Source organism: Nannospalax galili, unplaced genomic scaffold (genome assembly GCF_000622305.1).
Source record: "Nannospalax galili isolate Female #2095 unplaced genomic scaffold, S.galili_v1.0 scaffold47, whole genome shotgun sequence".
In the NCBI taxonomy this organism is placed as follows: Eukaryota; Metazoa; Chordata; class Mammalia; order Rodentia; family Spalacidae; genus Nannospalax; species Nannospalax galili.
The window spans coordinates 1,608,600-1,636,210 of NW_008357641.1; the positions used below are offsets into that span (position 1 = coordinate 1,608,600).

Sequence of the window (27,611 nt, forward strand, 5' to 3'; positions counted from 1 at the left end):
CCTCATCATCCTTTTCCCCGTGTTCCCCAATTATTTTGTTGTTTTTTTTTTTTTTTTTTTGCTGGGTGATACTGGAGTTAAAGATTTCTAGTTGGGACCAGAATCCAGCTCAGCCCTGTCCAAGATGGGTCATGCAGGGCAAATGACTTCCCTTCTCTGGGCCTCAGTTTCCTACTCTGTTAAATGAGGCTGACCCTGTTACCCATCTCAGATGATGAGTTAATACATGAAGAGAAAAGAGTGTAGAACTGAGACAGGGTCAGAGCTGTACACCCAAGATCCACCACTTTGGGTCACTACACAGCCTAGGAAGTGCAGGAAGTGGGCAATAAAGGGGGCTGCAGTGATCACTCCAAATGATATGGAACCATCTCCCAGGTCTGAGGAGTTGAGCGTGCCCAAGGACAGGTGTGCGACCCTCCGCACAGAGGCTGGGGTGGACACCTGGCGGTGGGGCCCTGCATAGGTGAATGGTTCATGCAGCCAGGTTCCAGTTTGGGAGTGGGGTATGGGCCTAACTTCAGCTCTCTGTGTCTTTTAAACCCTCCTTGGAGACATTTCAGGATTAAAACCTCCTGGAAATTGATAATTAGGATGTGTATACTGAGCCAATTAAAAATCCCAACAGTGCAGGCTCAATGGTAGAGTGCTTGCCTAGAATCCCCCAGTGAGGGGCTGGCGATGTGGCTTAGGATAAATTCCCTGTCTACAATTCCCGAGTGAGGGGTTGGGGGCAAGGGTCAAGGATAGAACTCCTGCTTAGAATTCTCCAGTGGGGGACTGGGGACATGGCTCAGGAGTGGAGCCCCTGTCTAGAACTCCCCAGTGAGGGACTGGGACATGGCTCAGTGGTAGAGCTCCTGCCTAGAATTCCCCAGTGACATGACTCAATATTGGAGGGCTGCTCTCCCAGTGTGAAGCACTACAAGTTTTAAAAGTTGGTGTAATTCCCTTTATCTCAAGAGCACATAAAGGACTAATCTGGCCTTGCCTAGAGCTACGTAAAACTCTGGAGAAAAGTAGAATCAATAGTTCATTTTTTTTCTTTCTTCTTAGAGTGCTAGGATGGAGCTTAGGGCCTCATGCTTGCTAGGCAAGCACTTGTATGGCTGAGACTTCCTAGACTGTGTAGTGACCCTAAGTGGTAGATCTTGGGTGTGCAGCTCTTATCCTGTCTCAGTTCTACACTCTTTTCTCTTTGATCCCTTCCTTAGAGAGAATCAGAGTTCTGGAGTCCCTGTGTCTGGTCCTAACCTATCCACCACCAGGCCAATCCAGCAGGACCTGGGCCGTCAAGACCCACCATTGGCGGAGGACATTGACAACATGAAGAACAACAAGCTGGCCACTGGGGAATCGGTCAGTCCCCATGACAGCCTTAGTCACAGTGGCCTGCCCCAGAGCCCATCCAAGATTGGCAACAGCGCCAACCTAGGCCCTGTGCCTGGCCCTCCCACCTCAGCCACCAACCCTCAGAATGCTGCCAGCCGCAGGACACCCAACAACCCGGGGAACCCATCCAACCCCGGTCTCCCAAAGACCCCTGAGAACAGCCTTATCGTCACCAACCCCAGCAGCACCCAGCCCAACTCAGCAAAGACTGCCAGGAAACTTGAACACACGGTGGTGGACATCCCCCAAGCCTGTCCACCCCTCAACCACACTGTTGTCCAAGGTGAGGCACCACAGGGCCACGGCCTTACTTTCTCCCCTTGAAAATGGTACTAACACAGCTCCCACACCCAGAGTATGGGGACAAAATGAGCCAGTACACTAGGTGGTACATAAGTACTTACAAAGCATCAGCATCCTGCCTTCTCTCCTCAGAGTCAGCAAGCCACTAATCTCAAGGATGGACTCCCCACCTAGAACTGGGGTCATGGCATAGCTTGCAGGGTTAGGTAGGACCAATCCTGTCCAAAAAGTACATAGCACCATTAGACATGCCATAAATGGAGGAAACAGGACTGGGGATGTGGCTTAGTTGGTGGACAGCTTGTCTAGCATGCATGAAGCCCTCGGTTCCATCCCCAGCATCAAAAAGGCCTGTAGTAGTGGCACACACTTGTAATCTTAGCACTTGAGAGTTCAAGGCCACCCTTGGCTACATAGTTAATTTTAGGTCAGCCTGGTTACATATGGAGGCCTCATCTCTGTTAATAACAGTAATAATAATATCCTTATTTGGCCCAAATGTTATTTATTTGTATCCAAAATGTTATCATTTTAACATACTTTTTTAAATTTTAGATTTTATTATTTTTTGGTTTTTGTTTTGTTTGGTTTTGATTTTGTTTTTTTGGGATTTTTTGTTTTGAGACAGGGTCTCTTTGTAGCCCCAGCTGACCTGAAAGTTGCTATGTAGACCAGGCTGGTCTCAATCTTACAAAGCTCTGCCTACCTTTGCTTCTCAAGTGCTGGGATTAAAGGCATGTGCTGCTACACCCACCTAAATTTTATTATTTTTTAATTATGTGTCTGTGTGTGCCTGTGTGTATATGCACGTATTTAGGTACCTGCAGAGGCCAGAGGCATCAGACCCCTGGAGCTGGAGTTATAGCCAATTGTGAGCCAGCAGATAATGGTGCTGGGAACTGAACTCACGTCCTCTGGAAGAGCAGCACACACTCTTAACCAGAGCTCTCTCTCCAGCCCCTAATTCAAAATGTTTACAAGTAATATCAAGGTGTTCTATGTTCTTTTTCTCTGTCTTAGTCTCAGGTCAGTCCCACAGGCTGGCATGTCCCATTTGGAATAGCCACGTCTCCCACATCACCCGGGCTGTGGCAGGGGTAGGCTCTCAGGAACTGGGCTCAGAGAAGCCATCAGGTGGACACATGCCCACTGAGAAGACTCATGTTATGGAGTTGTTTTGGTTAAGAATGGTTGTTTCTGGGACAGGGCCTCAAACTAATGGTGATCCTTCTACCTCAACTTCCCCAGTGTTGGGATTACAGCAGGTAATTACAGTCAGGTAACACCAAGCCTGACTATACCATGGTTTTAAGGCTTGGACCTTGACATTGCAGTCATTTTACACACAAGGAAGCTGAGGCTCAGAGAGACTCAGCCTGCGTGAAAACAGCCACCCAGGGCTGGAGAGCCTGCTGGGAAGGCAAAGGGCAGAGGTGCTCTCCCAGGAGGGACAGGGTGCTCTCCCAGGAGAGCCTGCCCAGAGGGCTGAGGTATTCACCCAAGTGGGTGAAGCAGGGTGTTTGCTCTTTGTAGGTCCTAGTGACATCACAAAGGTCAAAGGAACAGGACCTGGTCCACAGCTGGCACCTGTAGCATGTTTGGGAGCTGGCATTCTGGCCAAGTTCAAACCCCAGCTCTGCCAGTTCCCAGCCATGTAGACAAGCCACTTCACTCCTCTGTGCTTGAATTTCTGTATCTGTCAAATGAGGCTTCTGGGTACCAACCTCATAGGGTCAGGTGATGCCTGGCACACAGGAAGCACTTTCTTTTTTTAATTATTTTGTTTTATGTGTATGAGTATATTACTTGCATGTATGTAAGTGCACCTGTGTTGGCAATGCCCGAGGAGGTCAGTAGAGGGCGTCAGACCCCTGGAACTAGTGTTACGGACCGTTGTTAGCTGCCATATGGGTGGTGGAAATCAAACCTTGGTCCTCTGCAAGAGCAGCCAGTGCTTTTAACTGCAGAGCCATCTCTCCAGCCCCAGGAAGTACTTTCTTAAGTGCCCTGTGCTTAGGGATTACTCCAGGTCTGCCCAGGAGCTCAGAGACTTGTTGGAAACCATGGAGGAAGCCCTGTGTTGGTTCTTGTCCCAACAGTGAACAAAAATGCCAACCCAGACCCACTGCCAAAGAAAGAGGAAGAGAAGAAGGAGGAGGAGGCAGACACTGGGGAGGACGGCCCCAAGCCTATGCCACCCTACAGTTCCATGTTCATCCTCTCCACTACCAACCCGTGAGTATGGCCACAAGGTCAGGGCCAGGTTCCACTGTCTGTGTGCAGTTAGTGCAACACAGGGCCCTTTAGCACCAGCCTGAGTCCCCGGAAACCCTCTGAGCTGTGAAATAACCTCCTTGCTTAACTCACAGAAGAGGAAGATTTGGGCAGGGTGTGGTGGTACACACCTTTAAATCCCAGCACTTGGGAGGCAGAGGCAGCCAGATCTCTGTGAGATCAAGGCTAGCTTGGTCTGTGTAGAACATGCTAGGACAGCTGGGACTACAGAAAGACTTTGTCTCCCAAAATACAGAAAAAAAGAAAGGAAGGAAAGAAGATAAATAGTTCAGGGGGACCCTCTATGTGGATTCCAGGGATCTCACAGAGATCCACCTGCCTCTGCCTCCCAAGGGCTGGGATTAAAGGCGCAGGCCACCACACCCGGCTCTTTGTTTATTTTTGAGACAAGTTCTCACTCTGTAACCAAGCTAATCTTGAACTCATTACATAGCCCAGGTTAGTCTTGAACTCTGAGCGATTTCTCTACCTCAGCCTTCCAAATGCTGGGATTACTGATGTGCCACCTTACTTGGCTGCAATTTTTTTTCAACCATAGACTATTTTACACATAGAAAACCTGAACCTCAAGATGGTTCAGCAGGTAAAGGGACCTGCTGCCAAGTCTTAACAACCTGAATTCAATCCCCAGAACCCACAGGGTGGAAGGACAGAACTGAGTCCTCCAAGTTGTTCTCTGACCTCTACAGGCGTAGCACACCTTGGTACAAGTGTGCCCTCTGCCCCCAACAACTAAATAAATAAATGTAATTTTAAAATAAAGAAGGAAAAAACAAAACCTTCATGTCCTACCAAATCATGGGTAATATTGCTTCCACCAGTTTGGGAATCCAGAAATTGTTTGGAGGGCAGGAGCATAATCCATAGGCCATGTGACCATCTGTCCTGAAGTCTTCTGGCCTTCTTGGGCTGTGGGACCCAGTGAGGGCACTTGGAGGGACCTTGACAGCTGGATAGGGTAGGCCATGGAGTTTTAACTAAGGGGACAGAAGGGCCATTGAGCCTGTGGTTTCAATGGCCCTGCTTCCTCTACAGCCTGCGCCGGCTGTGCCATTACATCCTAAACCTGCGCTACTTTGAGATGTGCATCCTCATGGTCATCGCCATGAGCAGCATCGCACTGGCCGCCGAGGACCCTGTGCAGCCCAATGCACCCCGCAACAACGTGAGTTCCCGCTGCCCCCATGGGGATTACATGAGCCACCACAGTAGCTCAGTAAGCATTTCTTGAACACCTACCATATACCTGACCCTGTGCCATGAGCTGGAGATGCCACAGTAGGGCCAGTGGAAATAGACAGGTTATTAGTACCTATAGCAAACATTTGTCAGGATGTGACAAGTGCAGGGAGAGGAGTGAAAACTAGAAATATCCCAAGTTATAGGACGTGCACTGGTTTGGGGTTTTGCTTTGGGTTTTGAGTTTTGGTGGTTCTGGGTATGGAACCCAGACTTTACACATGCTAAGCTAGCATCTGCAACCTAACCATACTCCCAGCCCCTCACTGGGAGATTTTAGGTAGGAGCTCTACCACTTAGTCATGTTCCTAGCCCCTCACTGGGGGATTCTAGGCAGAAGGTCTATCACTGACCCATTCTCCTAGCTCATCACTGGGGGGATTCCAGACAGGTGCTCTACCACTGAGCCACACCATCAGCCTTTCGTTGATAGATTTGAGGCAGGTACTCTACTGTGAGCCATGTCCCCCCAATCCCCAAGTAACATTTGAACAGGTAACCAGGGAAGGCCTCACTGGGAAATGATATTTGAGCCATGCCATAAATGAAGAGAGAGGGGAATTTAGATGGAATGTAGGGAAGAATGTTCTAGGTAGAAGGAACAGCCTGTGCAACTCCCTGAAGTGGGAATGGGCCAACTGACTGGAGCAAAGAGGGGAGTGGGTGCCCCTGAGGTGGGGAAGTGACTAGGAAGATGCCTCAGGACCTTTGGTCCAAAGGGTCTTGTTTACCTTGAGGGAGGCAGGAGCTGACCACCCTTTGCTGACCTTGTTCAGCAATTACCATCCCTTTTACATGGACTCAGCCCCACAGATACACACACATATATAGGTGTTTGGGTCACCCTAGAGAGGGGCAGGGACAAGGATGTTGTTAATCCAGTCAGAAAAAAACTATAGAGTCCAGCTCTAGGCAAGACAGTGGGGTGAGGAAGGGGAGAAAAGACCAGCTGGGCAGGGCAGTGCCCTGGGAATGAAAGAGAGCAAGCCGCCAGGCATCCCCAGAGTTCAGAAAATGCCTCCTGGAAACTGTCTCAACAAAGAGGACCAGCAGGGTTTTGGGCATGGGCGGCTCAGCCTCATCACCCCAAGGGATAGGCACCCCCAAGGTTGTATGGAGTCCCCCAAGGCCCACTAGTCCACATGGGGCTTGCTTGAGGTAACTGCAGAGGGCACCTTGGTGACCAGACCCTGTAGTCCCTGGGGCTCACTGCCATCTGCTGGGCATTCTCTTTCTCTTCAAGACCTACAAATCTACTTAACAGGGGGCTGGGAAAGGCCCTTGTGCAGTACACTAGGTGGCAGTTCTGATTCCTGGGGACTGTTGGGGCAGGGGTGAGGAGCCCACATATCCCAGTGGGCCATTGCTAGACTTGGCACAGGAGTCTGCTGTGGAGCAAGCCTGTGATTGGCTGCTCCCCTATTTGTCCCTGCAGGTGCTACGATATTTTGACTATGTCTTTACAGGCGTGTTTACGTTTGAGATGGTCATCAAGGTAAGAACAACAGAATCAGGGCTTCCAAGGACCTGGGCCATCCAGCACCTTCCCAGAGAAAAGTAGCTCAATCCAAGAGTCAGACGTGCTGGGTGTTTGAGGGGCAGTCATAAGGCAGACGTAGTGGAGAAAGGGAGGGAGGAAGGCTAAAGTGAGGATAGATCAGGCCTTGAAGGCAGCTGGGGGTACTTGGCTGTTCATCCCAAAGGAAGGAGGAGCCATGGAGGTGTCTAGGCAGAGCTGGGCGTTCACAGGCACCTGTGACAGCTGTCCAGTGACAGGCACGGGGAAGGGCAAGGACCAGTGGACAGTAATAACAGCAGGAGCTGCATGGTCACTAGGGAGGGTGGGAAGGGACAGATTGTTGGGAGGCTCTAAACACAGAGCTCCTAATGCTGCTGCATGGTTTCCTGTGGGGCTCAGGCAGGAGGCAGCCTGAGATTTGGGCTTACAAATCAGCAGATCAGGGCTGCCTTTCCTCAGAAGGACTGCCTGTCATTTTCATCCCCCAGGTGGTCCTTCTGAGGACCACCAGTCATCTTCCCCTCCAGGTGGGTGTCATCCCAGTGCTTTGAGCAGGCTGTCCTCTCTCCCCAGATGATCGACCTGGGGCTTGTCCTGCATCAGGGAGCCTACTTCCGTGACCTGTGGAACATTCTGGACTTCATAGTGGTCAGTGGGGCGTTGGTGGCCTTTGCTTTCACGTAAGTCTTCACACGAGCCCCCCCCTCAACTCCAGTCTGAGCCCACTGTCAGATGCAGGTTTTATTCTGGTGTGCAGAGATGGGAGTGAGGGCTGTGAGGTAGTGGGCGCATACCCCAGCACAGCGCAGTTGGCTTGTGCATGCTGTCACTGTGGAGGAAGGAGGGACCCAGACCCACCTCCACTTCTCCCACAGCAAGACCTCTTGCTGTGATGCTTCCTGTAGGCTAGCTCGTGGGACATCTCATCTCCCTCTCCACAAGCCTGACACATGCTTTCTCTTTGGGGTGATCCCAAAAAGACAAGCAGGAACTGAGTGTGCATGAGAACCCTACCCCACCTGTGGCCCAAGGTCCCTCACTTAATCCGCCTTCTATATCCCTCTCTCCTCCAGGGGCTCCTAGGACACTCTTCCCTCAGTAAGGTCATATACCATGGTGCCATTTTGCAATGACAGCCCAGCTGTAGGTGGAAGTTTGTAAGATAGCTTCATGGGGCTTAGAAGCCATGATAAAATGGCACCCATTCCAAGAAGGTACTCAGAAGTGGGGCAGTCATTCCAGGGAGGCCCCTGAATTCTTGCCATCCACCCCAAGATGACATCCTAGGCTTAGCAGCCATTCCAAGATGGTGCCTGTGTTCCGGATGGTCATTCTAAAATGACACCTAAGGTCTACGCAGCCAAAATGGTGTCCCAAGTTCTTGAAAACCATTTCATGATGGTGCTCAAGAGGCAAGAATCATTCCAAGATGGCTGCTGAGTTCTGGAACCCAAGTTCCAGTGACCACGCCATCAGGTTTAATCCAAATGATGCTTTACAGCCAGGCATTGTGGCACATGCCTTTAATCCAAGCACTCAGGAGGCAGAGGCAGGTGGATCTCTGTGAGTTTGAGGCCAGCTTGGTCTACATAGTGAGTTCCGGTCAGCTGGGACTACAGAGAGACCCTCAAAAAGACCAAAAATAAATGAATAAATAAATAAATAAATAAATAGGCACTTTACTAGATGGTCATTCCAAGCTGGCACCTGAATCTTGCCTTCCATTCCAAGATGACATTGTAAGGCTCAGTAGCCATTCCAAAATACTATTTGGGTCTGGATGGCATTCCGGAATGGCACCTGAGGTCTGGGCATTCATTTCAAGGTGGTGCCCAAGATCTGCATGGCCGTTCTCAAAGGCCTGAGTTCTGGCATCCAGGTTTCTCTGCAGCCATTTCAAGATGGTGACCATTTTTGGCTCAGTCCAAGATGGCACCCAATTTTGAACCTAGTCTGAGATGGAGCCCAGTTTTGTGACCAGTCCAAGATGGTACCCAAGGTCTCTAACAGCACATACAGTAGTGTGATCCTCTCGTGCCAGACATCTGAATCAGAAAGAGATCTAACATGCTCCTAGTCCAGAATCCATCTTGGGTACCAAGGCTGTGCCCATTACAGGGATCATTCCCAGAAAGGAAGGTCTTACAGGGACTCTGACCCACCTCACTCAGAACAGAAACCTGGGAGTTTCTCTGGGCTTACTGTGTCACTGGCTGCCTCAGCAGGTGCAGCTCCTCCATTGGCTCCCTTACCTGACAGCTGAGCATGTGCTTTGTCACACAAGGCGAGGGTGTTCGCCTATTTTCAGTTTAAGGGCTATAACAGACCCTGTCAGATTCTCCCCTGAAGACACAGCAAGCTCAAGTTGTAGCACGTGAATTCCTGGCATTTCTACACACCAGAGTCCAGACCGGTGAAGGAGATGGAGGCAGAGGCAAGGAAGGGGCTGAATTTCTGAGCTGGCCAAACTCCACAGTCCTCTTTCTCATTCTCCCACTCTTCTGTCTCTCTTCCATTCACACTGTATTCTCTCTCTCTCTCTCTCTCTCTCTCTCTCTCTCTCTCTCTCTTTCTCTCTCTCTCTCTCTTTCTCGGAGGGGTTACCCTGGGCCCTGAGCTAAGGGCCTTTGCACATGCTAGGCAAGTGCTCTACCACTGAACCACACCTCTAGCCCTAGAGGCAAATTTTTTAATGTTCTCATGAATTTTGTACAGGCACAATTGCTACCCTCTGCTCCTAGAATTCCATTTTAACAAGAGAAGGTCAGGACAGGGCCATCCCAGGTGCTTTTGCATGCTGGCAGCTCTCACGGGACCCAGCATCACCATACATGCCGAGGACTCTTTCGATGTTTTAGAACAGCTTAGAGCTGTGGGCTTTACAGAGGGATGGGTGGAGAGCCCTATTGCTCCCCTGCCTTATTGATCCAGAGCAAGCCTAGTCCTGCCACTTCTCATCAGAGGATGGGCTACAGCTCAGCACAGCTGGTCAGTACCTTGATCAAGCTACTATTTCATACCCAGCAGCCAAACTGCCCCAACACAGCGAAGGAGATGAAAACTGCTAGGCTCAGTTCCCAAAAAGAAGCTTCCGAATGCTCTTCACCCCAGCTGCAGGCTTCTGATCCTCTGTGCCTGTGAAGTTGTTTAGTCCTGTGAGGTCTTTGCTTGTCTCCTTGTCGGCATCATAGTGAAGAGTGTCAGCCTGTTGTTTCCCTCCTGGTCCTTCTCTTGTCTATCTCCTGGCCCATCCACTAATAGACAAGATGGAGAACCCCCATAGGAAAGAGAGGTCCCTCCAGCTGGGCGTGGCAGCAAGTGCCTATAATCCCAGCCCTCTCACCTAAGGCAGGCCAGCCAGGGCTACAAAACACAGATGTCTCAGAAAAAGGAAGGAAGGAAAGAAAAGCTCCACAAGACTTCCTGGCTTCTCTCTAGATGGGCAAGCTCTACAACCTCACTGTGCCTCTATTTCCCCGTGTAGCAGCATGATGGTGCTAATTAGACTCGTGGCTGTCACCCTTGCCACAGTTGCAGCAGAGTGGTGATCCTAATTCCCCATTCCACAGATGGGAAACTGAGGCAGGGAACAGTATGCAGAGAATGAATCCAGACCAGCAGCCTTGCCCACTGGGTTCTTCTGAGCTAAATGGTCTGGGAGGCCATTGAGAGGGAGGGGAGGAGAGGTTGCTCCCTTCTTGGTAAGGAGGGGTTTCCTGTGTAGCCTTTGGAGGTCGAGGCAGGGACTCTGTAATTGCCCCCACCTTTAAGGCAAGACCCTGCCCCTGTGCTCCCCAAGGGATATCGAAGCTCCTCTGAATGCCCCCACTTTCCTCCCTTCACCCAGATCTCTCTATGTGTGTATGTGTGTGTGATTCTGTGTGTGCCTTGCGACCCAACCCACACCATCCACTAACCATACACCATCATTAACTTGCGTGCACCATCATTAACAAGCCATCTCATAAATTGTCACCATGAGGGGCATCACGCTCAGTGCCCATGCTTTTGGGGCAGCCAGATGACTTGTCACGGCAGCTGGCAGATCATGAGCCCATCCTCACTGCCAAGAGTCCCATCTGCCCCCAGGGCAGGGCTGCAACCCCCACATGATTGGCAGAGCATACCTTGATCAACCTTTGAAGCCACATTCCTAGGTAGTCAAAGAAGGGGCCCTCCAGCAGCACCTTCAAAATAGCCCTGTCCCAGAGAAAAAGATTCAAATTTAAGGTGCATGCATGTGGGTTTGAACCTGTCTGCCACTTTCTGGCTGTATGCCCTGGAGAAGTCACTCTCCTTCTCTGGGCTTCAGCTTCCTCATCTGGGAAATGGACACAATGGTGCCATCTTCCTGCAGGTGAATGCAGTGATAGTCACAAGACTCAGAAGATTAGGGAATCAGATGGAACTCAGTGACAGAGTACCATCCTAGCATCTGTAAACTCTCTCCCAGCCCCAGAGTGGAAAGGGAAAGATGAGGCCATCTACCAGTAGAATCTGGGGTCAAGACATGTACCAGTCCGTACACGCTCAGATCTAAGAGCCCTGAACTGGACCTCAGAAAAAAGGAGTGGAGCACAGTGGAGAGAGACATTAAACCATTCAGGGTTAGAAAATAAAATGGCCAGGCATAGTGTGATGCCTAGAATCCCAGTCCCTGGGGGGGCTCAGGCAGGATCACAGTGTCTAGGTCTGCCAGGGAAACCTAGCAAGATCCTATCTCAAAACAGTAGAGAAGGCTGGAGGGCTAGCTCCTCCTAGATGTGTGGTACCTAGTTCCCATCACCACAAGTTCTCCCTCCCTCCAAACACCTTGCACCAGCCCCAGTGACTACACAAGAGGCTGAGGTCAGATGTGCAGGCCAGGCTAAGCTAAATTCTGAAACAATGAACTCTCAGGTAAGGGTCTCACCTCCTTGGCAGTAAAGGCAGTGTTCAAACCCTCATCCTTCCTTCCAAAGCTCATCTTGCCCACATGCTGGGCTATGGTATCAGAACTTCTTCAGGAAGTGTCCCACCTACTCTGGGCAGTGACTGAGTTGCCTGTTTGCCCCAGTGATGGGCAGCCGCAGGGATGCCACACTCCTTGGAAATTTGCTTTTGTGGACTGCTGTCAGGGCCAGGTCCTGCCCAGGGCGGGCACTGGAGGAGGGGCTGCCCCTCCTGGCACCCCAGGGTCTGGAGCCCAACGCCCACGTGTGTCTGTGTGTGTCCTGTGTTCTCTCTGAGGCCGCTCACGATCTGTCTCTCCCTCCAATGCCACCTCGCCAGGAGCAGTACACGGTAAAGCCTCTCTCTCTCTCTCTCTCTCTCTCTCTCTCTCTCTCTCTCTCCTGTCCTCTGTGCCCTGGTTGCAGCCATGTTGGTTCTGGCCCCCTTTTTCTGTGGCCTTGTGTTCTTTCTGGTGTCCTGTGGCTTACTGTGACCAGAACCTGCTCCCTAGGGACAGAGGAGTCTCAAGAGCATCACCTGCCACCATGATCCACTAAGATTCAAATTTAAGGTGCACACGTGCAGCAAACAGGGCAAGGGCATCCTTCCCTAAATCTGACAGGACCAGGGACCTGGGGAGGTCCAAAGCAGCCAAGGCCTCCAGATCCCCAGGAGAAAAGCTCGACAAATCCAAACAGCTAGAAAATGGGCTGTGGGGGGAGGAAATGACTGTGACTGAGAAATATCTGCCAGCAGATGGGTCTTTCTAGTTCAGTGTGGTAGTATACAGCCCTGTAACCACACTCAGGGCCTGTGGCAGGAAGATCTTGACTTCCAGGCCAATCTAGACTACACACTGAGATCCTGTCTCAAAAACAAGAAGATACATGTATCAAAAAGTACATGTTGGGTTGGAGAAATGACTCAGCAGTTAAGAGCACTGGCTGGGTTCGCTTCCCAGCACCTACTGGTGGCTAACAACAGTCTATAACTCCATTTTCAGGGGCTTCAACACCCTCTTCTGGCCTCTTGAGTGCTTTGCATGACATACATGCAGACAAAACACTCATACACATAAAAGTAAAAAAAAAAAGTCAGTGTCCTTAATATATACAAAAGCAGTCATAATCAGGCATGGTAACACATACCTTTAAGCCCAGTACTCAGGAAGCAGAAGCAGGCAAGACCCTGTCTTACAAAAGAAACATTAAACTTCTAATGATCGGTGGACAGTAGTACATGCGAACATCAGCCAAGTATGGCTGTGCACACCTGTAGTCCCAGCACTTAGGCTGGGGCAGGAGGATCCAAATTTGGGCCAGCCTGAGCTACATAGTAAGACCCTGTCTCAAACATAAAAAAGAGGAACTAGAGCCAGACATGGTGGCACACACCTTTAGTCCCAGCACTTGGGAGGCAGAGGGCAGGCAGAACTCTCTGAGTTCAGGGCCAGCCTGGTCTGCATAGCAAGTTCCAGGCCAGCTAGGGCTATAGGGAGACCCTGTCCAAAAAAAGCCGGGTGTGGTGGCACACACTTGTAGTCCCAGCACTTGAGAGGCAGAGGCAGGTGAACATCTACGAGCTCAAGGCCAGTCTGGCCTACATAGTGAGTTCCAGGCCAGCTGGGGCTCCAGGAAGACCCTGTCTCAAAAACATCAAAAAAATAAATAAAATTAAATAAAATAAATAAATAAATAAAAGAGCTGGGGAGAGGACTCAGTTGGTAAAGTGCTTCCTGTGCAAGCATAAGGACCCGAATTCAATCTCCAGAACACCCACAAAAAGCCAGGTGTGGTGATATGAATTTGTAATCTCAGTACTGGGAGACGGAGACAGGCAGGACCAACCTAACTTACTTGGTGAGCCCCAGGCCAGTGAGAGACTTTATCTCAGAAAACAAGATGGAATGACCCCTGAGGTTGACCTCTGGCTTCCACATGCACATGCACACCACACACACACACACACACACACACAGATGGAAAAAGGAACAAAAACTTGCAGAGAGGGCTGGACAACACAGCATCTCTCCTCCCCAGCAATCCCAAATTCCAGCTCTGCTCACAATTAGCTGAAAAATGTTTTTCCATCCAGATACCTTGGGTGTTGGGGCAGCTCTGCCCAGGATGAGAAGTAACCACAGGGAGATGTTTGTCCCTGGGACTGTGGCCTTGGTACATTCGTGTGTCCTGAGACCTCATGCCAGGTGTAAACCAGACTGGGACAAGAGCCAAGATTAAAGAGACAATGAACACATAGAAGAATTCATCTCAAGTTGAGCTTCTGAGGGGTTTTCTGTCTAAAAGGCAAAAACTCAGATCTTTCTAGAATACCCCCAGAGGCTGGCAGAGCTCAGAACTGGAGGAGAGGTGGTAGGTGTTTGGGAAAGGCAGGGTGAGTGTGGCTGGTGGGTGAAGCAGTTTTATGCACAGAGAAAGGGCACTTATAATAGCCGTCTGTAAAACCAGATAACTGAGCATCCCCATCTGCTCAGGAGACTGAGGCAGGAGGAGGAGCTCAACTTCAAGTCCAGCCTGGGTTACATAGTAAGACCTTGTCTCAAGGAAATAAAAAATAAACAAAGGACCAGTGCAGGTAAAAGTGCTTACCACCAAGCTTGATGACCTGAACTCAATCTCCAGGACCCACATGGTGAAAGAGAGAACTGATTCTTCAAAGTTTTCTTCTAACATGCATGGCATCACACACACACACACACACACACACACACACACACACACACACACGCACATTTGCACATGGCACACAAGATAAATAAATGTAATTTTAAAACTTTTTGGCCAGGTGCAATGGCACTTACCTTTCACCCCAGCACTCAGAAGGCAGAGTGCTGGTCTCTGTGAATTAGAGGCTAACCTAGTCTATATAGTGAGTTCCAGACCAATTTGGGCTACATAGTAAGATGCTATCTCAAGAAAAAAAGAAAAAAAAAAGTTCAGTGGGTTTTTTTTTGAGACAGTCTCCCTGCAGCCCCAACTGACCTGGAACTTGCTATGTAGACCATGCTGGCCTCGATCTCACAGAGGTCCACCTGCCTCTTCCTTGCAACTGCTAGGGTTAAAGGTGTCTACCACCATGCCTGGCCAAGAAAAGATTTTTTAAATATTATTTTTATTTTATGTGTATGAGTATATTGCCTGCATGTATGTGAGTGCACCTGTGTTGTGCAATGCTGTGGAGGTCTTCGGATTCCCCTGGAACTGGAGTTAAGGATAGTTCGTAGCCACCATGTGGGTGTTGGGAATCAAACCTAGGGCCTCTGCAAGAGCAATCAGTGCTCTAAACCACTGAGCCATCTCTCCAGCCCCCAAGAAAAGCTTTTTTTAAAAAAAAATAGGAACCTGAGCCAGGCATGGTGGCGCACTCCTTTAATCCCAGCACTTGGGAGGCAGAGGCAGGCGGATCTCTGAGTTCAAGGCCAGCCTGGTCTACATAGTGAGTTCCAGGACAGCTGGGGCTACAGGGAGACCCTGTCTCAAAAAGACCAAAAGAAAAAAAAAAAAAAAAAAGGAATCTGGACTGGAGAGATGGCTCAGCAGTTAAGAGCACTGGCAGCTTTAGCAGAGGACCTGGATTCAGTTCCACAGCTAACAACCATCTGTAACTCCAGTTTCAGGGCATCCAATGTCCTCTTCTGGGCTCTGTGGGAACTGCACACATGGGTTCACTTGTGTACGTGTGGAGAAAATGCTCATACAGAAAATAATTTTTTAAAGATAGAAAGCCAAGGGGTACGGCAGAGACTGTGTTGTACAGACTTCAGTGGGACTGCAAGGTGAGCCAGGCTAAGCGGCAAGGAGCCTTGAATGCCAGTCAAAAAAGTTTGCTTCCCTCTTGAAGAATTCAGAGGTTCCGGAGGATTCTTAGTAGGAAAACAAATGGTCACTAGTGTGTGTGTGAAAAGAAAGAAGCAGGAAGATGCATGGCAGGCAACAGAATCTGATGTAAGACAGTGGTCAAATGGACAGTGGATGCTTGGACTGCTACCTGCTGGGGTTCCAGTGTGCGGGAAGCAAGCAGATGTGACTCTAAGATTAGGTTTGGGCCCCGGGTGGAGGCAGGTCATCAACCTCAAGCCCTTGATGATTTGATACCATCCTCTTGGGAAGCAACTCATACCACCCTTTTGGGAGACAACTCATGATTGGCCAGGAGTACCCTGTGTCTTTGGAGTCTGCGTGGCTAAGTGCAGGCCTGTCTTCAAAAGAGTCCCCCAAGTTCCCATACTTAAGAGGTTTGCAGGAAAGAGTGGGGCAAAAGTCGGAGCAGAAGCAGCCCTTCTGGGCTGCATTGCATCATGCCAGGCTTAGCCAGACGGCATAGGGTCTTCAACAAACCATGGGGTCGGAGCCCCTTAAGCCATCTAGCTCCCAGGCCATTAGGCCACTTCAGAAAAGGCAGGGATGTACCTGGCTCAACCCAGACTCCTGGGCCCAGAAAAGTGGAGTTGTGTGGGGTTGTGGGTCCCCTACTCCTCATCCTGACTTCTGTATCTTCCCTTCCCCTGACCCTAACACCCCACAGTGGCAACAGCAAAGGAAAGGACATCAACACCATTAAGTCCCTCCGGGTCCTCCGTGTGCTACGACCTCTTAAAACTATCAAGCGCCTGCCAAAGCTCAAGGTGAGCCTGGGGGATGGAGAAGAATGGTTGCCTAGACCAGCTGTGTTCAGATGAACACCATGCTAAGGGCCAGGCACAGTGATAAACACTAGGAATCTAGGCCCTTGGGAGACAGAAGGAAGATGTCAAGTTCATTGTCAGCCTGGGTTTCATAAGGAGACCCTGTCTCAAACAAAACTCCATTGAAGATGATGGTTGGGGCCTTGTGTCTCCATATGTGGAAGTCTTACTGTTAACTGATAGCAATTGAGGGGTTGGCTGACAGAATCTGCCCCAGGTAAGGGTCCTTTTTTGTGTGTGAGAGATGGTCTATGTAGCACCAGCTGTAGAATAGGCTAGCCCTGAACTCAGAGGATAGATAGAGGCAAGCGGATCTCAGAATTCTTTTTGATTCACTTTTGGAGTCCTATAGATTAAGCAGGGCCTAACTCTAACTGGAGAACCACAAATTCCAGGCCAGCCTGGTATACATAGCAAGACTGTTTGCAAAATAAAGTAAACGGGGCTAGAGAGGAAGAAAGATAACTCAGCAGAAGAGCACTGGCTGTTCTTGCAGAGGCTCTGGGTTTAGTTCCCAGCACCCACATGTCAGCTCACAACCATCCATAACTCCAGTTCCAGTGGCTCCATCACCCTCTTCTGATCTCCATGGGCCTTGTAGGAACAGGTGCTCCTACATGTATGCAGGCAAAACACTCATACATACAAAATAAAAATAAATAATAGGGCTAGAGATGTGGCTCCATTGGTGGAGTGTTTGCCTAGCATACATGAAACCCTGAATTGCCACATACCTCTAATCCCAGTACTTGGGTGTTGGAGGCAGGAGGGTTAGAAGTTCAAGGTCATTCTCTGCTACATAGCTGAGGGCTACCTGAGACCCTGTCTCAAAAAATACTAAACTAAAACATTTTCAATGACTATGAGCTGGTAGAGTATACAGTATATGGGCTATACAGGTGCTACACTGCTCTTAGGAAATAAGAATGGGAAATCCACACACACAGTCTACATAGTCCTCCAGTATTTTCAACCCAAGTGGTGGAGCCACTTGGCTGCAAAGGGAGTTGGCTGCTTTGCTCAGCCTGTTGGCAGTGGCAGGCCAGGGGCTGCTTTGCCCAGGCTGGGGAAGTTGAGGGAGGCTTTCCCACCCAGCCCTCATCTTCTCTTGCCTGCAGGCTGTGTTTGATTGCGTGGTGAACTCACTCAAAAATGTCTTCAACATCCTCATCGTGTACATGCTGTTCATGTTCATCTTCGCTGTGGTGGCTGTGCAGCTCTTCAAGGGCAAGTTCTTCCACTGCACTGATGAGTCCAAGGAGTTCGAAAGGGACTGCCGGTGGGTGGGCCTCCCTCCACAGGGCCTCAAAAGTGGGTGGGAGTTGGTGGGACACAGACAGACGTGGGTAGAGGTCACACACTGGAGCTGAGACACATAAGCAACTCAGGGTCAGCTTGGCTCTAGAACAGAAAGAGTTTTTAAAGTCAGGTGTGGGGCTGCACACCTGGGATCTCAGCAGTCAGGACTGGCTGAAACAGGAGGATCACCCTGAGTTTCAAGGCCAGCCTGAGCTACAGAGAGATTCTGTCTTAAAAAAAGAAAATTAAAAACAAGCTTTGTGATAGACTGCATGCTTGGCATGGGCAAGGCCCAGGTGGGGAGGCACAGACTGCTCATCCCACCACTCCTGAGGCTGAGACTGAGACAGAGACAGAGAGCTCCAGGCCAGCCTGGGCTGTAGCCTGTCTCAGAAAACAAAAGCCAAGAGAGAGAATTTGGGTCCCTCTACAGTTTACCTTACACCTTTGTCAAGTGGGGTTTATTAATCCTCATCCAAAGTCCCTCTGAGACCTTTATGAACAGATGTGCTTCAGAATTCAGATTACTTCCCAGGCATGGTGATTATCCATGGTGGTTGACACTCAGGATGCTGATGCAGGAAGATCTAGAGCTCTGGGCCAGCCTGGGCTACATAGTGAGACCCTGTCACACAGAAAGTATCCTAGACTTCTAGATGGGGCTGGAGACCCTTTCCTGCTCTGAAAGGAGCAGCCATGCCTTCTAGGGTGTGAGAAGCCTGGAAGCTGAATGTTCCTGTGTCTCCCCACTCTGTCTGCCTTCACACCCACACCCATGGCTGTCCCTGCAGAATTTGATCACTTCCGTTGAGAGACAAGGGCTGGGCCCTGTGTATTCTGTGGGTGGCTTCTCACCTGCCTCAGTGTCCAATGCTCCCCTCTGGGAAGCATAGGGACAAGGGACCTGAGGGCAGAGTCTTCTGTTAACTGATGGCCCTGCTCTGTGACAGTGGCAAGTACCTCTTGTATGAGAAGAATGAGGTGAAGGCGCGCGACCGGGAGTGGAAGAAGTACGAGTTCCACTACGACAATGTGCTCTGGGCCCTGCTCACCCTCTTCACAGTGTCCACGGGGGAAGGCTGGCCGCAGTGAGTGGTCCCGGGGTGCAGGGACCAATGGGTTATACTGTGGAGAGGGGTGGAGGACAGCAGCTGTGGCTGGCTGCACCCAGGTGTAGCCTGCACTGTCACCAGGAACAGTGGTCACTGGCTGTGGGTACAGCACAGTGGCAGAACTGCATAGCATGTTCAAAGGCCCCAATTCCTCCCTGAGGAGTACACACAAAAACTAAAAAACAGCCTTACCCTGGCGTGGTAGTGCATGCCTTTAATCCCAGCAGGCAGATCTGTGAACTCAAGGCCAGCCTGATATACATAGTGAGTTCTAGGCCAACTGGGTCTATACAGTAAGACCTTGTCCCACCCCCACTTCCCCCACCTCTGCCCCCAGACCAAAACACCAGCCTGGGGGATAGGTCAGGGTCAGGTGATAAAGTTTGAGCGCTCCATATGAAAGCCAGGCTTTGTAACTCTTAAGTGGGCAAGACAGGTGGATCCTAGTGGCTGAATGACTAATCAGCCTAATCAAGTGAGCCAGCTTCAGATATGGTGAAAGGCCCTATCCCAAGAGGGCTCAGCAGGTACAGGCACTTGTCGCCAAGCCTAAGGATTGAGCTGAATCCCCAGGGCCCATGCAGTGGAAGGAGAGAACAACACCATAGGCATGCCATAGGATGCATGCATGCACTCACACAAATCAATGAATAAAAATGTTGGGGCTCCTGCAGAGGACCCAAGTTAGGTTCCCAGCACCCATATTGGGCAGCTCACAAACACCTGTAACTCAAGCTCCAGAAAATCTAATGCCGTTTTCTGGCCTCAGGCACCCACACACATGTGAGAGACAGTCACACAGACATACACATAAATAAAAATAAAATTTAAAACAAATGTAGTAATAAAATAAGGTGGAGAGCAATCAAGGACACCTAATGTCAACCTCTGGCCTGCACACCACACACACAGAAACATGAACATGTGTATGTACACACTCAAAAGAAATAGCCTCATACTTCAGCATGTTTATACTGAATTGAAGCCATATAGATTAATATGGCCCTGCACAGGGAAAGCATGTAAATTTGTGAAGCATTCTGTATTTTTTATTTGGTTTGGCTTTTTGCAGCAGAGTCTCCTTGTAGTCCCACTGGCCTAGAACTCACTATATAGACCAGGCTGGCCTCCATCTCACAGAGATCCACCTGCCTCTGTCTCCCCAGTGCTGGGATTAAAGGCGTGTGCCACCACCATGCCTAGCTTGCATTCTGTATTTTTGAATTGGACAAATAGTGTGTGGTATTTAGTCACAGTGGAATATTACTCATAAAGATGAACAAGCTGGGTGTGGTGCACATTCCTGTAATGCCAGGTAACTTGGGAAGCTGAAGTAGGAGGATCACAAGTTCCAGGTTAGCCTGGCTACACAGTGAGCGCTCATCTCCAGAAAGTAAATCAATAAATGAAATGGCACTGGCAGTTTGCTCATTGTGGACTTTTTGATGTTTTTATTTTTTACATATTACAATAAGATTATTTATCTTGATTTCTTGCATTCCAGGAGCCTCTTTAATTTGTGACAGAGGCCAAATATCCCCCCATCTTTTCACCATAATCATGTTTATCTCTCCCAAGATTTTAGAAATGTCCAGTTAGAGGTGTAGCAGATTCCAGAATGTGCCTCACTGTCTTCACCGCCTTCCTCTCAGCAAACACCAACTGATTGTGTGCCTGTGCCTACCTGTATACATGCCCAGCACCGCACAGTGAGGCTGGCACTGCCTCCCCTGGAACCTGGGTGTAGAGTTTGTAAAGACTCCCTTTGTTGAGGTTAGAGAGGTGACTCAACAGTTAAGAGCACTTGCTGCTCTTCAAGAAGACCTGAGTTCAGTTCCCAACACCCACAGGCAGCTTACCACCTGTAACTCCAGCTCCCTAGGATCTGATGCCCTCTTCTGACCTCTATGAGCAATGCACTTACGTACACAAACACATACATAATTTAATTTTTTTAAATTTAGTTTTATTTTGTGTATGAGTATTTTTCCTGCATGTGCTTCAGTACACCCATGCATGCAGTGCCTGTAGAGGACAGAAGAGGGCATCAGATCCCCTGAATATGGAGTTAAGGATGGTTGTTAGCCACCATGTGGGTGCTGGGAACTCAGGCCCTGGTCTTCTGCAAGAGTAACCATTGCCCTTAACTGTTGAGTTACCTCTTTAGCTTCCTTTTTTTTTTTTTGGTTTTTTTGAGACAGGGTCTCCCTGTAGCCCCAGCTGTCCTGGAACTCAGTATGTAGACCAGGCTGGCCTTGAACTCACAGAGATCCGCCTTCCTCCCGAGTGCTGGGATTTAAAGGCGTATGCCACCATGCCTGGCTAGCTTCCTAATTTTTTAAAAAAAAATTATTTTCTATTTTATTTATTTTATGTGTATGAGTCTATTGCCTGCATGTGTGCAAGTGCACCTGTGTGGTGCAATACCCTGGGAGGTCAGAAGAGGGTGTCAGATCCCCTCGAACTCTAGTTATGGACAGTTGTTAGCAGACAAACCGGAACTGATAGATATGGATGGAATCAAACCCAAGTCCTCTGCAAGAGCAGCCAGTATTCTTAACTGCTGAGCCATCTTTCCAGGTCCCCCTCATTTTTTTAAAGAAAGTCAAAATGACACACAGAAATGATTTTGCCCAAACAGGGCATTCAGTGTCCACCTGCCAAAAGTCATCTTAAATATCCACATTTCTCATGTCAACTATGTAAAGGTGCTACTTGAGCACCAGACTTTTTCTTTGACAAGTAAATGAAGGATTACTTACAGAGCAAAGGACAGTCATGGATACTGTGTTAGCCAGACATAGAACTTTTTTTTGGAGTGCTGGGGATAGAACCCAGGGCCTCATGTATGCAAGACCAACACCCTGCCACTGAGCTGAAACCCTACCAACATGCAGAGCTTATGAACAGTGCACAATGTGTGTGACTAGAGCTGCAGTGTCCACACTCCCACATGCATTACTACCCCCGCCACACCTCTACTCAAATCCCCCACACTGCCCAGCACCTGCTTCCTCACCCCTCCATGCCATTCATCACCACAAGCCTGCTTCACCCCAGTGTAGCAGGTCCCTCTAAACTGCTGCACCTTGGTTTCCTTGTGTGCAAAAATGGAGCCAGGAATTACTGCTGGGAACCGTGTTCAATGTTCAGCATTATTTGTGGTACCTGGTCAACCCCAGTGCCTTAGAAGAATCACAAACTAGTTTCATTTCTTTTCCATTTTCTCCTCCATTCCCATGTTCCTGCCCTCCCTGTACCCTCTGCACTCTCCTCTCTCCTGTGACAGGGTCTTGAAGCACTCAGTGGATGCCACCTTCGAGAACCAGGGCCCCAGCCCTGGATATCGTATGGAGATGTCAATCTTCTATGTGGTCTACTTCGTGGTATTCCCCTTCTTCTTTGTGAACATCTTTGTGGCCTTGATCATCATCACCTTCCAAGAGCAGGGGGACAAAATGATGGAGGAGTACAGTCTGGAGAAAAACGAGGTACCACTGCCTAGCTGCGCTCTGTTTGAAAAGTGGCACACAGCCTACATTCATGCACACACACAGATCTAGGAACCCACTTTTAGAGATAACCGGGGACAAAAGCAGCAGACATCCCCAGGCAGGGGACGTCTGCAGCATAGCCCTCCTTGTAGTTCCAGAAAAAAATACATCAGCTACCATGATGTATTGGTTGGTGTGGATCACATTGTGCTGCAGTAACAAGCAGCCCCATATATCCACAAAGGGGCTGGTTTCTTGTCCACACTACATTCTAATTTGGTGGTCCTGTCCTTGCTTTCTTTACTCCCCTGACACAGCACAGCAATCTTCCTGTGAGATGTTTCAGAGCAAAGGGAGAATATACAAAACAGTGGTCCAGCCCTTGAGGCGTGGCCTTGAGGAGGTGTGTGCAGGGGTCTGTTCACCCCATATAAGGCACCAAAGGGTGGCCAGGCTCTCTGATGGTCCACTGCCATCTGCCCCAAGCAAGTGCCTACTGATCTTGGGATTCAGCAGCTGAGGAAACACTAAAAGGGATCATAAGCAAGACCCAGCACATGAAACTGTCCCATCCCTTCATAGCAGTGGTTCCATGGAAGAGTAGTGCTGGGCACAGCAGCATGAGCGGGAAGGGCTGCCTTGCTCTGCACTGTGCTCTGATCATTCCATGTGAGCTGTGTGCTGTCTCATCCTGGGGCTGCTGTGGGCTGCTGGGAGTCTCCAACCCATCATGGGCTCAGTGGGACCATGGCTTGACCTGGCCCAGGAGTGAGCAGGAACTCAGAGTGCTTTCACCTGCTGTGCCCATTGTATGTGCTGTGTCTGCTGTGTCCACTCTGTGTGCTGTGCCAGCTGTGTCCACTTGTGACCACTGTGGCCTTGTGAGCCAGCTTCCTGGTTCCACAAGCTCTTGGCTTGTACCACAGCTATCACCACTCCATCCCCAGCTGTTGAAGAGGCCCCAGGCTGGTTGAACAGCCTCAACCCCTGAGTTTGCTTTCTTGCATGAAAGAAGTGTACACAGCATTCTGGGGGACAGCTGATCATCCCTGAGGACATGCTTGGTCTTTTCCACTGCCCTACACCCTCTGGCTCCTCCCTCCCATCCTCTGATGAACTGATACTCAGGCTCTCACAGCTCTGAACTTAGCTTTTCCCTCAGGAACTCTCTCATGCAATTTCCCACAGTGGCCTTTGAGTGGCCCAGACAAACTCCTTGCCTGCCTTGCACTCACTTCTCTCATTCCCTCCATTGCTTTAGCACTTGGCAGACTTGATTTCCACACTGCTCTGAGTGCCTCAGACCTGCCAGAGCCTCTCTTTATAAAGCTCCTGTCCCACTGGGCCTCAGCCCTGTACATACTGGCCCCAGGGCCCATGATGGATCAACCTGTCAGCTCTCCTGTGAACACAGATCTCTCTGGCCCAGTGAACTGGGCATCAAACACTCCCTGTCCCCCCAGTGATGCCTGTCCTTCCTACATTGTCCAGTCTCTGGTATCCATGGAGACCTAGCCAAGTGTCCCTAATGGCTCATTATGACCCTGTCCATCCAGGACTGTCCCTTCATGCCACCTCAGGTGCTGCAGCCTTTGCTGCAGGGAGGGACAGGTGGGTATATCACCCAGATGCTCTGCTTCTAAAGCACTCAGACTGATTGTGTCCACTCCCGTGTCCAACGGCATCATTAGCCACACTGACAGGAGCTTTCATTGTTAAATCTTTCCCAGGCACTAGAGAAATGACTCAGTGGTTAGGAGTGCTTGCTGTTCTTACAAAGGACCTGAGAATTTTTATTCTAAGCTTTTGCCAACAAACACAGTTCAGATGCTGAGTTCTGAAGCAGGCCATTAGGAGGCCTTGTCTGCATGTTGAATCCTGGTCAGATCTAAGCAGCATCTGCTGTCTTCTTCTCATCCTTGCTGTGATTCTTCCTGTGGATTCTTAGTTACCGTTCTTGTTGCCATAAGAAAACACCTGGACAAAAGCAAGTTAAGGAAAGAAGTTGTTCACAGTTTAGGGTCATGGTTCTTCATTGATAGAGGTCAGGAACTTGAGGCAGCTGCTCACATCACACCCTCAGGAACAGAGCAATGAACACTGCAGCCCATCCCCAGTTAAAACCTGGGATCCAGGCTGCCCTCCTCTAGGGGGAGTCTTCCCACTTCAATTAGCCTAAAACCCTCACAGATGTACCTGGAGGTTTGTCACTTAAGTGATCCTGTCAGGGTGGCAATCACCACTGAGTGTCCCAGGTCCAAGGTGTCTGTCCTAGAGTGCTTCAGCACAAACCTGGCTGGCACTCCTCCTCCATCACCTCCCTCGTTCCACCCTCCTGCTTTTCCTGCCACATATGAGGCTACTGTGAAGACTAGCCTCTGCTCATCTGAGTCCTCCCTACAAGTGCTTTCTGGGTAGATGGCTGGGCCCAGCTGTCTTACCACCCATGGCAAAGTCCACCACAGCTGCCACCACAGTCTGCTTGGGACCTGTCTTCTATGTTTTACTATAGACTGTTAGAGTATGTTCTCTAGTCCAGCTGTGGGGCATCTCTTTCCTCATCTGGTGGGATCCTTCATCATGGAGGTGCACCACCCCATACTACACAAGGGAGATAGTCACCCTGAGTCCCCCATGTGCATTCTGATGACGGCCTCAGTTGTGGGTCTCATTCCCCTTAATGGAGGCACACATTACCATGGTGGAGACCAGCCATCCATACCACATGGGGAAGGCAGGCACATAGTTTACACTGGTGGGCACCCCTCCCTCACACGTGGCCTCAGTTGCATGTTTCATCACCCACCACAAAGCCTGCACAGCTGCTGTCCCCCCACTCACCCCTGGCTCTGAAGGTCCCTGTCTAGTGTGGGCCAGTGTCACTTTCCCTGGGGAGGCATGAACAATGGTCTGTTGTTTCTACACCCAGAGAAGGCACCAGTAGACCAAAGAAACCATTCCACCTGACTAGCATAGTAAAACACTGAGTTTCCTGGGGTTCCTGCAAGGAACCCCACAGAAAAAACACCACCAGCACGGGACAGGGGTGCTCCAAATGCTCATCCCTGCAGCTCCCTCACAGCTGGCAGCTGGGCCATTTGCAGCTCGCCTCAGCATGCAGTTGCATATAACCTACGGAAGGGGCCTTGTGAGCTTTGATTCACTCACTTCCTGGGTCTTGTGAACTACCCTCCCTCCAGCAGGAAAGATTTCAATGCAGAGTAGAGCTCCAGAACAGAGACCCATCACCCTGCTCACATTCTCATTAGCACAGCTGATGACAGATAGAGTATGGTCTCCCAGGGAGGGTGATTGGATTGTCAGGATAGCAGACTGCTGTACCTAGTCCAGCATTGCTGGTTCATGCCGGTCATCTCAGGAAGCCAAGGCAAGAAGATCATGAGTTCAAGACTATTCTGGACTATATATACCAAGACTCTGTCTCAAAAACAAACTTTCATTCAGTCTACCAAACAGTAAAGATGTGCCTCTTTGCTGTTCTAGAACCTCTGGCGTTCAGTACAGAATCTAGATTGCACCTTCCTTGGAGCTGTTGGCCCAAAACCCAGCACTGTTCCTACTCTCCCTCAAAGAAGACGAGGAAAAGCAGGATACTCAATAAGAAAGAATAGCTAGGTCAGGTCATAACAAAGACCTGTCATTCCAGCACTCATGAGGGAGAAGCAAGAGGATCACTAGTTGGAAGCCAGCATGGGCCACAGAATGAGACCGTATCTCAAAGATGAGAAAGGACCTGGAAGTGTGCCTCTGCTGGGAGAATGCTTGCTTAGCATACACAAAGCTCTGGGTGTGGTCCCCAGCAACACATAAACAAGGTCTATAGTGGAGGCACACCTGTCATCCCAGCACGCATGAGGTGGAGGCAGGAGGTTCAGGAGTTAAAGGTCATTCTTAACTACATAACAAGCTTCAAGACAGACTGGGCTACATAAGACCTGGGGGTGGGGGCGGGGGCGGGGGCAGAGAAGCTCTTGCTCTTCCAGAGGACCTGATCTAAGAGCACATGTCAGGCACACAGATATACACATAAGTCAAATGTTTTTTAAAGGCATGGAGGGAAGTAAGGGAGAAGGAGCAAGAAGAAGGAGGAGCGTAGGTCCTGAAGGCCAGACCGCTCTAACTTCACGTTTGGCACTTTTCTCAGTTCTGCCTCTCCGAGCCTCTGTTTCCTCATCTGTAGGTAAATGCTTGCAAGGGGGCTTCTGTGAGAAGAAGAGCACTTGCAGGTGACTTCCAAAGTCACTATAGATAAAAGGAAAAGCAGCAGTTTTTATGAGGATCCTGTGAGGACCACAGGTATCCTAGCTGGGGCAGAGAGAAGAGAAGATCCAGACAGCAAAGGCTGTGCACAACTGGCCTCCCCCTTGCCCAGACCCTCATGTGCTGGCCTCTCTCCCACAGAGGGCCTGCATTGACTTCGCCATCAGTGCCAAGCCACTGACCCGGCACATGCCTCAGAACAAGCAGAGCTTCCAGTACCGCATGTGGCAGTTTGTGGTATCCCCACCCTTTGAATACACCATCATGGCCATGATCGCACTCAATACCATCGTGCTGATGATGAAGGTGAGCCCCCCACATACCCCCCAATGTGAAACTGATGCAGCCTCCCATCTAGACCACCTCTGAACCTTCAAAACTGCTGTTCCCTTTGCTTGCCACACTGTTCCCACCCTGCTGCCTGGGCAGCTCCATCCTTCCTTGTAGGTATACATCCTCCAGGAAACTAAACTGTGCCTAGGGCTCATCTGCAGATATCTAGGGAATCATCTCACACGATGTGGCATCACTGTGGGGTCTCACGTTCCGTGCCATCCCCTCAGCCTGTGAGCTTCGCGGACCTAAGTGCCTGGCTCCTGGAACTCAGAAAGGGCCTCCTGAGGGTGGATGCTATCCGTGAATATGGGATGGGCAGATCATGGAAAGAAGCCAAGAAGCTCTAAGGTCCCCAGCCCCTCACTGAAGGATTCTAGGCAAGGACTCTACCACTGAGCCACATACTCCCAGGCCTTCCTCTTTTTAAAATGACTGAGTAGTTGAGCAATGATGATAATAATCAGGAGCCCCAGCCAGCACAGTGGCACACACCTGTCACCCCAGCAACTCAGAGGAACTAGGATGAGTTCAAGGCCAGCCTGGACAACTTAGTGAAACTCCATCTCTTTTGAGACCCTGTCTCAAAAAGACCAAAATTATTTAAAAATTATAAAAATAAATATAAGGAGACTGGAGAGATGGTTTAATGAGTAATGGCCCTTGCCACCAGACCTGGTGATCTGAGTTCAACTCCTGAGACCCAC

The 27,611-nt window shown here is 49.9% G+C and overlaps 1 protein-coding gene across 1 annotated transcript in view; it reads left to right on the forward strand.

Moving 5' to 3' along the window:
• Cacna1a (calcium voltage-gated channel subunit alpha1 A) overlaps positions 1-27,611 on the forward strand; it is a 252,884-nt gene that overhangs the window by 175,562 nt on the left and 49,711 nt on the right. Inside the window, exons 21-30 of the mRNA XM_029557367.1 lie at positions 1,215-1,675; positions 3,795-3,930; positions 5,026-5,155; positions 6,665-6,724; positions 7,322-7,428; positions 16,226-16,325; positions 17,504-17,664; positions 18,635-18,772; positions 22,086-22,287; positions 26,713-26,877. Coding sequence (XP_029413227.1) covers positions 1,215-1,675; positions 3,795-3,930; positions 5,026-5,155; positions 6,665-6,724; positions 7,322-7,428; positions 16,226-16,325; positions 17,504-17,664; positions 18,635-18,772; positions 22,086-22,287; positions 26,713-26,877 — 1,660 coding nt within the window. The remainder of the gene's footprint in view (positions 1-1,214; positions 1,676-3,794; positions 3,931-5,025; positions 5,156-6,664; positions 6,725-7,321; positions 7,429-16,225; positions 16,326-17,503; positions 17,665-18,634; positions 18,773-22,085; positions 22,288-26,712; positions 26,878-27,611) is intronic.